An 11796-nucleotide genomic window follows, 5' to 3' on the forward strand; every position below is an offset into this window, starting at 1 on the left:
GGAAGAAATTCGCGGGAAGACGGGAAATTACGGGTACAGAAAGCGTAAATTCCGTGGGTGGCTTTAAATTCATTTCCGTAAATCTATGCAGGCCGATTTCCAAACATTTTCATGATACTACAGATGGAGCATTTACTTCTTGAACCCTTGGCCATCAGTGATCTGACTCATGTTTAGGAACGAAAATATTGCGGCGTTTCGTTGGGCCTCCGGCTTCGAAATTACTTTAAAACTGTACGCGTGACTAGATCTATAACCGTTCGCATTGTCACGTAAATGTTCTTTTTGGTTGGCCGTTCTGTACTTCCCCCGAACTGCCTAATCTCTACTTTCCTATTCAACTTTCTCTTTAGAGTTTTCACTTCTCATTTTGTTTATAGCAATTTAGGGCGTCTCTTATCCTCTCACCGGTATCCCCAATCCTGCCGCTATCAGGACTGATCTCCCGTTTCCATCGACTCTCTCTCTCTATCGCTCTCTCTTTCTCTTACATGGAAAGTATGCATACCACATCGTTTTAAACATGTGCTCGAATTTAACATTATCTGCATTTCCATAACGTTAGAAACGGACTGGGTAACTTGCAACAGCGTGCGTCTCTTGCGTGCGCGTCCGCCTTCTTGTTGGATGATGAAGGCGAAAAGCAAAAATGCCCTTGAGTACGACATTTCGGCGCACGTTAAAGATCCCCATAGGGTCAAAATTAATCCGGAGCCATGCACTGCGGCGCGCCTTATCGCCTGCACTGCGCTGGCCTGTTAAACCCCACAATCAATCAATCAATCGCCTTCTTGTTGGACTGACCTGCTCCAGCTCCTTGAAACACATGTCCGAGCTTGGAACGTGCGTTCACACAGAACGTAAGACGTCCTCTTCCCGTATGGTGCCCAAATACCTAACTCTAAAGCCCTCGTGGCCCAGAGTCAAAACCCTCGCTTCGCGGGGGAAAACTCGCCCAGACGGAATCTAACGGGACCGCGCGACGCGTCAACTTCCGGCACACACCAGATAAAAATGGACTGCATATTCCAGCTGGAAACGACGATTTCCAGCCACATTTCGAGAGTAATTTTCCAGCGCCAGCTGGTAATATCAGTTTACCGCGGGAAACGTAACCTTCCCAGCGGAAAATATTGAATTCAAGCCAGAAAACAGTTTTGTCTCACTGGAAATTTGTGACCCGACTATCTACGCCCACTGCAGGGCAAAGGCCTCTCCCATTATTCTCCAATTACCTCGGTCCTGTGCCAACTGTGACCAATTTATCGCCGCAAACTTCTTGATCTCATCTGCCCATCTAACTTTCTGCCGCCCCCTGCAACGCTTGCCTTCTCTAGGGATCCACTCTGTTACCCTTAATGACCAGCGGTTATATTGCCTTCGCATTACATGCCCTGCCCACGTCCATTCCTTCTTCTTAATTTCTACTAATATGTCTTTAACACCAGTTTGCTCCCTGACCCACTCCGCTCTCTTCTTGTCCCTTAATGTTACACCTATCATTTTCCGCCCCATTGCCCGCTGAGTCGTTCTCAATTTAAGTTGAACCCTCTTAGTGAGCCTCCAAGTTTCTGACGCGTAGGTGAGTACCGGTAAGATGCAGCTGTCATACACTTTTTTCTTCAGCGACAATGGTACGCTGCTATTCATTATCTGAAAATGTCTGCCATATGCACCCCACCCCATTCTGATCCTTCTAACTATCTCTGCCTCATGGTTGGGATCTCGGGTCACAACTTGGCCTAAGTAGATATATTCGCTTACCACTTCCACTGCCTCTCCACCTATGTCAGACTGCTGTGCTGTCCCGAGGTTATTGATCATTACTTTAGTTTTCTGCATATTAATTTTCAGGCCCACGGTTCTGCTGTGTTCGCCCAGTGCGGAAAGCATGCTTTGCAATTCGTCCCCCGAGTTACTTAGCAAGGCAACGTCATCAGCAAATCTGAGGTTTCTGAGGTATTCTCCATTAACCCTTACTCCCACCTGTTCCCAATCCAACGTTCTCAATACTTCTTGTAAACATGCTGTGAATAACATTGGAGAGATTGTGGCTCCTTGTCTGACACCCTTCCTTATAGGTATTTTACTGCTCTCCCTATGGAGGATGATGGTAGCTGTACACCCATTGTAGATATCCTCTAGAATTCTCACATAATTCTCATCTACCCCCTGGTTCCGTAATGCTTGAATGACTGCTAGGGTTTCGACCGAGTCAAATGCTTTCTCATAATCTATGAAGGCTATATATAGGGGTTCAGTATACTCAGCGCACTTCTCTATCACCTGATTGATCGTGTGAATATGGTCCATTGTTGAATAACCTTTACGGAACCCTGCTTGTTCTTTAGGTGGACTGAAATCTAAGGTTGCAGAGATTCGGTTAGCGATTACCTTGGTAAATACCTTGTAGACGACTGACAGTAAGGTCGCCTTTCTTATGGATTAGGATGATGTTCGCGTTCTTCCAAGATTCCGGTACCGTTGCGGTCATTAGGCATTGCGTATACAGATTTGCTAGTTTTTCAAGTACAATTTCTCCGCCATCCTTCAAGAGGTCTGCTGTTATCTGATCCTCACCATGTGCTTTGCCCCCTTTCATTTCTTTCAAAGCCTTCCTTACTTCTTCGGTCGTTACTGGTGGGATGTCTATCTCCTCTGAGCTACTGTCTCGTTAGGCATTATCCTGTATGTCCCGGCTACTGTACAGATCCCTATAGAACTCCTCGGCCACTGTGATATTTTATCCCTATTTGTGATGACATTCCCTTTCTTTTCCTTAAGTGCATACATCTGATTTTTCCCCACGCCAAGACGTCTCTTCACTGCTTTCAGGCTACCTCCGTTCTTTACAGCGTATTCGGTCCTCTCCATATTATATTTCCGTATGTCAGCTGTCTTACGCTTATTGATTAACTTCGAGAGCTCGGCTAGTTCTATTCTGTCAGCTGCGGTAGAGATTCTCATGGTTTGCTGTTTCCTGATCAGATCTTTAGTCTCCTGTGAAAGCTTACCAGTAACCTGTCTAGCCATAGTGCCCCCGACTTCTACTGCACACTCCGTGATAATTCGTGTAAGGTTGTCGCTGGCTTGCTGTGTCGTAAGCTCGCTTCCTCGTTAAGGGCGGAATATCGATTCTGCAGCGCGATCCTGAATTCTTCTACTTTAAGTCTTACTGTTAGCTCATTTATCGGCTTCTTTCGTACTAGCTTGTTGCGGTCCCTCCTCAAATCTAGCCTAATTCGAGATCTTACCATATGGTGGTCACTACACCTTATCCTTCCGAGCACTTCCACATCCTGCACGACGCCAGGCTTATCGCATAATATGAAGTGTTTTTCATTTTTGTGCTCCCCATCCGGGTTCCTCCAGGTGCAATTCCGACTCTCCTGTTTACCGAAGAAGGTATTCATTATTCGTAGGTTATTCCGTTCTGCAAACTCAACTAGTAGGTCCCCCCTGCTATTTCTACAGCCCAGACCACAGTTACCAACTGCCTTGTCTCCAGCCTGAGTCTTGCCTACTTTAGCATTGAAGTCCCCCATAACTACGGTATACTGTGTTTTTACTTTAGCCATTGCCGATTCCACATCTTCATAGAAGCGTTCCACAACTTGGTCGTCATGGCTGGATGTGGGCGCGTAGCCCTGCACCACCTTGCGCTTGTGCCTCTTATTGAGCCCAATTACAAGACCTGCTGCCCTTTCGTTAATGCTATAGCATTCGTCTATGTTGCCAGCTATGCTTTTATTGACTAGAAATCCCACTCCCAGTTCTCTTCTGTCCTCTAGACCAGGGTAACATAGGACGTGTCCATTTTTCAGCACCGTAAAGGCTTCGCCTGCCTTCCTAACCTCGCTAAGCCCTATTACATCCCATTGAATGCCCTCTAATTCCTCGAACAACACCTCGAGACTTGCTTCGCTAGATAAAGTTCGCTCGTTAAACGTTGCCAGGTTCAGATTCCATTGGCGGCCTGTCCGGATCCAGGGATTCTTAGCACCCTCTGCTGCGTCACAGGTCTGACCGCCGCCGTGGTCAGTTGCTTCGAAGCTGCTGCTTAACTTAACAGAATACCTTGGCTGAAATATGAGCGGCTGCGACGGGTAGAACATACTTTAATTTGATCTCATTTATCGCACCGACGGTACGGCACGCGGAGCGGGGCGCAGCAAATGGCCATCAGCATGGCATCACTCCGTGAGAGGGAAAAGAAGTGACGTGGCCATCTACCTCCAACGCTCGTCAGAATCTCATGACTTTACTTAACGCGCGCGACCCGGCGAGCAGCGATTAGGCGCTGGAGCGTTCACGAAGGGATACACGTAGCCAAAGGTACAGGCATAACCGCTTCCCAGAAATGCACTCTTGCAAAAATAAAGTTGCACACGCGCCAAAGGAGCCGATAAGAAATCCCAGAATTGCAATAGAAGCCGCCATCGGGACTTTTATTGAAAGCGGTCATCAATTTTCCGCCGCAATGATAGACCTAACCCCTTCAGGCAGCTCATCCACTCGGTCCGGTTGCGGGGAGGTCAAAACAACGTCTCCTTCAGCCTTTGTGGTGTTTTGACGCCCGCACAAAACGATGAGGTCATTACGTGATTCTCTCACACGCGCCCTCCGGTCTGGAAGCACGGGAGCAAGAGAAATAATTATTTTTTGGAGAGTTTAGCTCCAACCAGCACAGGAGCTGGGTACTCCAGGCTTTGGAGTATACAAAAGCTACAATACTTACCGTAAGGAACCACAAGGTTATATTACCTGTATGAGGCAGCCGCGGCTGAAAGATCGTATGAGCACTCAGTAACTAATTGCTCTGTATAGTACACAAGCACACACACACATATAAATACGCGGTTACTTACAGAAGTGGAATATCCTCCCCCAAAAAACCCGATATACCTCTATATGCAAACAATATCCACGATGCGACACATATAATATCCCCAATATAGATAACACCCGTGTGTGTTTCCACACGCATTCACAGGAATGTATACGCATTTAATAGTGTTCGCACATCATCGCTACTTGAAAAGCTCCCTTAAGGCAAAGAAGACTTTCGTTTGGTTGTGTACATTGTCCAACGGACCCAACAGTTTCGGCAAAAATAGGGGTGTCCGAGATAGCAGGCTAAGCTTGTCACTTTATCTTTTCCGCTTGGTTGCATATAGAGGGCACTCAAGCAGGACATGATGCGCATCTTCAGTTTGCTGTCCACAAGCACAGAAGGTGTCATCAGTGAATCGAAGACGGTAAATGAATTTCTTGGTGTAGGCCACGTAAAGACGAAGGCGATGTAATAATGTGTCGACCGAACGACCGAGATAAGACGCACACGGGTATTCAAGGTACGGGTCCACGTGGTATAACAGCGATGAACGATATTTATCGGCCAACCTGGTTTCCAAAATAATATGTCTCCTTAGCTTTTTCAAATAATTTTTCACATCACCTCTGGTAAAAGGCACGGCGCTACACGTGGAATTTGAATGAGCGGTTGCTGCTAGTTGGTCATCTCGTGAATTTTCACTGATTCCAAAGGGCCCAGAAATCCACTGAAATGTTATTTTCTGAATTTTTCCTATTTCAATTGCCATCACATCAGAGATTTGTCTTTCAAAGAGGTTGTGATGACTAAGCCGCAATTGGATTTAGGGCCTGAAGAGCCGTTTTTTAATCTGTGAGAAGCGCCTAATTAGTCGGTGAAGTCATGGTAGCGATAAATGTGGCTGCAAGATGTATTGCATAAATCTCTGCAGCCGTCGACGATGTGGGGTGCGAGAGCTTGACCACCTTGTCGATGTGGAGGCTCGGTATTGTGAAAGCTGACGACGACGAGGAGGCTGTCGAAGATCCGTCCGTCTATATGTGCACATAATCAGCATAACGTTCATGCATGTAATTGAGCATCATCTGCCGTGCTGCCACTGTAGATATAGATAATTTTTTGGCATCCTGGGGGTATCAGCATATGTGTCAATGCAGGGAACAGTCCATAGAGGCAACCCAGTGCTGTGTTGCTATTGAGATACAGGGGCAGGGCCATGACATCACCAAAGATGGCCTGATGAACCTTTGAAGCTGAACGCTGTTGAAGTCTGGAAACCAAAGGGCGCGAGTCATGCTGCGTAGTCAGGCGCAGGTAATGGCGGCGCACCTCCTGCACGCGCAAAAAATATACAGGTGGCTCTCCTGCTTCCGCGAGAACCATATTTCCCGACGTCGGCCTGGGCACTGCGAGGCAGAGACGGAGACCTCTGGTTCCCAATGCTTGCAGTCGCTGCCCTTGACGATTTGACAGGTCATGCAGAACAGGTATAGAACAGGCTACGGCCTGACGGACAAGTGCAGCATGCAGTCGAAGCATAGAATCGGACAAACAACCCCATCGGGTGCCTGCGAGGTAACGCAAAACATGGACTACACGTGATTCCCTTTGCTGCAGATTATCAATATGTCGGCACCATGTGAGCGATGCGCCAATGTATATCCCAAGGAACTTGTGACATTTTTCTCGAAGGATTTCCTGACCAGCCATGGTGAGCCGTAATCCACGCAGTTCCTTTCGCGTGAAAGCAAGCACACCTGATTTTGTTGCAGACATCCATTCTTCACGCACGTAGAAACTTCTCAATGCTGTCAATGCCGGGTTGGAGGTCAGCTTGAATAGAAAAGTAACAAGCACCGCTGCACCAAATACAAACGTCATCAGCGTAGGTGCTTACGTGCAGCTGCGGGGGAAGCAACGCTGGCACCTTCGCCATTACAACATTAAACAACAGCGGACTTAGCACGCTTCTCTGAGGAACCCCTTGTTCCACTGCATAATGTTGGCTTTTTCCTTGGGTGGTGCATACACACTCTTCTGTTCTTCAAGAAGAAGAAGTTCTCTATCCAAAGAAGTATTTAGCCACGATTTCCCATTTTGACAAGGCCTTCAAGAATGTGGTAATGACTTGCGGTGTTGAATGACCAACTAATATCCAAAAAAGCAGATATTGTCATGTTTCCTTGAGAGTGCCCTTGTTCAATGGACGTCACCAGGTGTAGGACATTGTCCATTGTGCACCGACGTGGCCGAAATCCTGATATACATTATGAAAAAGACCAAGATTTTTAGAACAACCAATTTTTAAGATAAATTATTAACTTTTTATACAGCTTGGATACGCAACTGGCCAAGCTGACAGGTCGAAACGAGTGGACTGCTCGTAGTGATTTTCCTGGGTTGAGGAGAGGTACAATCTTCGATAACTTCCAAGACTCGGGGATCTCCTCGCGCGGGAGACCAAAACGAGCCATTATCAGGCTGTTCAATGTTATTAATGATCGTGCGCTAAAGTATTTTAAGTGCTCTTTCGGGATCGCCAGCCCGTTAAGCATTGATAAAATCAATAAAAAAAGGAACAAAACTTTTTGGTGTCAGTACTCTTTAAATAAAACGGCGTAATTAATGCATGAACCGTGCGCCGCCGTCAACAACTGAAAGGCTGCAGCTAGCCACATGTGATATGATGTCACAAGGTGGACCGATCTATAATGAATCGCTTTTTCTTCGTTTTTTTATCTAGTACCTGTGAGGCAACGACTACGTGGCAGAATGTGGTACACGAGACTTGCAACCCAGAAAACTGACGGTGGAAGAACCAAAAAGTGGCATCGAGAACTCTGCTAAGCACATAAATAGATGGAAACTGTTTGATTGGTAGTTTTCCAAAGCTCACAAAACCACTTGACATTGCGGTTACTCATGATGCCTTATTTATCATAGGCTACCTGAATTACTGGCAGGTGCGTTTACCCAAAGAAGGTGGAGATTCCTCTGCGGATGTTCTTGGTACACAAGTGACAAGGTTGAAAATATGCAATATATGGCACGACAATACAGTTTTAAATTTATAAAATGGCCCCTGTGTTGCTGCTTCAGGGCACAATAGCCCAGAGAGAAGAGTACTTTTATTCAAAAATTGTGATGGTGTTTTGGTGTGTGCTGCAAATGCCCTTAGGTGAGAATGGTGTACATAAAATTTCTATTTGGTAATATCCGCTACTGCAAAACTTAGCAAAACGGAGTGATTTCTGGCTGGGAGTGGAGAGGAATCCAGCATAAAAAAAGGGATTTCTAACTGGAAAGTAGTACGAAATCCAGAAAGACAAAACATTTATCGCTGGGAATGGTGCAGAATTCAGCAAGAAAACAATCTATTTCCGGCTAAAATGTGGTTTAAAACCTGCAAGAATAAAGGAATTTCCACCTGGTAAGGTATACCAGTCTGGCTGGAATAATTGCATTTCCAGAAAGTAAAGGGGGATTTAGAGTTGTAAGTCTGCATTGTTCCAGCTGAGAATGGTGCGATCTCCAGCCAGAAAACGTGTTGTTTCTGACAGGAGACAAGCCTCGAAATTTCGATTTCCAGCCACTGGTTCCGGTTGACACCTGACTCCAGTCCAGGCTGAAAACGAGTTTATACTGGAAAACTGTATCGTAACATATCCGGGACTGGAAAGTATTGCCATCTGGGACTTGTGCAGACCGGTAGTAGGTCTTCCGTTATGTGCGCTTCCCGCGCAATCCGGAGTGACAACAGCCGGGGTATCTCGGGGAGTGGCTCGTCTTGCGGGAAGACGCGCGTGATCCGGCAGGGGTTTCTACAAAGCATCATTTGAACCCCGCTCAGTCACTGCGACGCAACTATCGAACGAACCAGAGCAGTTGGAAAATGAACGCCACAGTTCAGACCACCACCGAAGTTCAGGCTACAGTAGGAATCGAGCTCACCACAGGGAGTGTGAGTTGCAACACCTCCGCGGGGCTATGCTTCGAGGACTACCCGCGGCCGGTGTTGGCCGGCGGCTTCGTTGCCCTCGTCATCATGGCCTTCTTCGGCGTGATCTCCAACGCTGTGTCTATCGTCGCGTTGCTCAGGTCCTCGAAGCTGCTGAAGAACGCCACCACTGCGCTCGTGATCAACCTGTGCTTCACTGACCTGCTCTTCTCCGCGCTGAGCACACCGCTGGCTGCGACCGTGTTCTGGAACGCCGGCTGGGTGTACAGCGACGGCCTGTGCGTCGCGTACGGCGTAACCCGCTTCTTCAGCACGGAAGCCTCCATCTTCACAGTCATGGCCATCAGCATCAACAGGTACGTGGCGATAGTCAATCCGGGCCTGTACGCTCGGGCCTTCACCGAGGGCAACAACCTGCTTGCGGTGACCGGGACGTGGCTGCTGACTCTGTCGCTGCTCTTCTGGCCAACGGCGGGCGTGTGGGGCCAGTTCGGCTGGGACGACGACATCGGCACATGCAGCGTGGTTCCCAAGAACGGGCGCAGCAGCAAGGCGTTCCTCTTCATGGTGGCCTACTTCGTGCCGACGACGTCGATCGTGATCTGCTACAGCCGCATCTGCTGGATCGTGCGCATGACGCAACGCAACCTGCGCCAGTACAGCTCCAACCACAAGTCTGCCGCCATCGTGGCGCGCTTCTTCGCCCAGCGCCAGGACGGGGGCGCCGTGTCCGCGGAGAAGGTGCAGCGCCAGCAGCGGTGCATCGCGAAGGACTTGCGCCTGCTGAAGACGGTGTTCGTAACCTTCGCCGTCTTCACAATCTGCTACCTGCCGACGACCGTGGTCCAGATGTTCCGCCTTATGGACGATTACCCGCTCGTCCACGTGCTCACGTACCTCACCTACTACTTATCGGGATGCGTTAACCCGCTCATCTACATCTACATGAGCCGGGAGTACCGGCAGGCCTTCAAGGAGCTCTGGCTCTGCGCCAGATGTGCCGTCCTGTCCGAGAGCATGGGAAGCCAAGAGACGCCCGTGTGATCATGATCCTTTTTTTCGGTGTTGCTCGGCATTATCGCTACTACTTGACAAGGGCCCCAGGGCGTGCAATCTATGCAGAACATGTCCATTTCTATTACCCCCTCTCTCTCTATTACTTATCCCGCACATTTGCAATTGAAGCTACTCCCCAAGTAGCACCAAAACATCAGAAGAACGTTATTTTTTTGTTTGGTGCTAATGTTAGAACAATGTGCCTAAAGTTATGTTTTTAATGTTTAGGTATTAATATAGGAAATAAATTATTGTTTTGGCAACCGTTATTTAAACGTCCAGAAAATATTTCTTTAATACATTGCTAATGTTTGTGTTACAGGTAAATTCCGGGGCGTGTACTTGCCGTGCAAACCTACGTACGCGACTACACGAGCGGAAGAGTAATGCGGAACTGGAACAGTTGCTTTCCGGTTCTAGCTCATCTGTGAAAAAACGCTTGTCAAGCCTTCCGTTTCGCTTGCGCCAGCCGGGATATGATGCAAGGAAACGCGGTGTTGCAGCGCGAAATCGGCACTAGAGCCGTCATAACTGCGGCATTTCATCTGCTCTGTCGAAACTCTGTTCGAGGTGCTGGATCATGCGGGATAAGCAGGGAAATAAGAATGCGAAGACAGAGGGGGGTGAGCAAAATGAAGAGGAGGTAGAGGCGAACGTTAGAGTGAAAAAAAGAGAGAGATAGCAGTTTAGGTGGTGCGGCATTAAGACATACCCCTCCATTAACAAACGATGTATGGTTAGGGGTGCATGTTGCAGCATCTGGGTTTGTACCGGTTGTTTCATTTGTAGCACAAACAAGTTAAGCGAACTCCTCCCACTGTGAACGCCTCTTTTCAGCCATGGACTCGTGTTTGCCCGAGCGCAGTGCCACTGCATCAAAAAAAAAATTCACAGCATATCCACGGGGTGAATGATGATGAGTGGGCGAAGCTCCTGAGGGGAAATCATCGGTAAAACCGTGACTCTTCAGTGAAAGTTCGCCCACTACATCTGTGTCCGAACGTAACGTCTAGAAAGTCTCGCTTAAACCGCGCGTCGGCACCTTGGGGCTGAGCTCGCCTGATGCGTTTTGCAGCCGCCTGACGAGCTCTCACTCCATCGGGGTCTGCCTGCCGATACGCGCGCTTTCTCGCCGCTTCCCGTTCTCTGACGTTTTGGAGATCCTCTTCGCGCCGCAGCCGTGCCGCTTCGCGTACGGCAGGGTCCTCGCGCCGTTGCCGTCACGCTTGGGCCTCTCGTTCTCGAACGCTGGGATCTTGGCGGCGTCGTCGCGCAGCCAGACGACACGCTTCGGCCTCCCGCTCTCGTACGGCAGGATCTTGGCGGCGGCGTCGCGCAGCTTCACGGAGCGCTTCTGCCTCGCGGGCTCGCAGATCTGCAGCCTTATCCATCGGGCGACTCCGAGCGCGCGCCAACAGCGAACGGATTTTATTACAACGCTCCCCGCCATCTAGTAAACAATCCAAGAACTAAACTAGAGTTAGCCACGCCATCTAGTAAACAATCCAAGCGCATCTTTTCATCATATACAAGTACCGCCATCTAGTAAACAATCCAAGAACTAAACTAGAGGTAGCCACGCCATCTAGTAAAGAATCCAAGAACAAATCTAGAGGTGGCTACATACATACGTCGAGGATGGACAGACCCACGCGTTAAGGAGCTTCGCCCCTAAAAAGACGGCACCAGCGTACAGCGTGATAGCCGCAGTTGGCAAGCACGAGGAAGTGGCCGATGGGAGCTGTGAATGCACTGCTGGAAAGGTTGCTTGCAGCATCCTTGTGGGCGTGCTGCGGTCTGTTCACCCCAGCACGTGGCGTGCAGTGATTTGCCACAGCAGTGGTGGGTGCCCCGTGGCAGTGCCAAAAAATGATCAGTTGTGCAGGTACATACGTGTGTAGTTTAATTTTTATTTAGTGTGCATTTACCTCTTTTAGTTTGCAGAGTG

At 48.6% G+C, this 11796-nt stretch overlaps 1 protein-coding gene across 1 annotated transcript; it reads left to right on the plus strand.

The window, feature by feature from the left end:
- Positions 1-8726: 8726 nt before the first annotated feature.
- On the plus strand, positions 8727-9836 carry LOC144165869 (G-protein coupled receptor moody-like). The gene has a single exon (XM_077695627.1). The coding sequence runs from the start codon at positions 8727-8729 to the stop codon at positions 9834-9836; it is 1110 nt and encodes a 369-aa protein (XP_077551753.1).
- Positions 9837-11796: the final 1960 nt, after the last annotated feature.

This window comes from Haemaphysalis longicornis, unplaced genomic scaffold, assembly GCF_048455015.1.
Source record: "Haemaphysalis longicornis isolate Haplotype H1 unplaced genomic scaffold, Haemaphysalis longicornis Haplotype H1 scaffold_15, whole genome shotgun sequence".
NCBI classification, from domain to species: Eukaryota; Metazoa; Arthropoda; class Arachnida; order Ixodida; family Ixodidae; genus Haemaphysalis; species Haemaphysalis longicornis.

Excerpts from the sequence above, each read along its gene's own strand:
- LOC144165869 (XM_077695627.1), top strand. The coding sequence starts at position 8,727 with ATGAACGCCACAGTTCAGACCACCACCGAAGTTCAGGCTACAGTAGGA.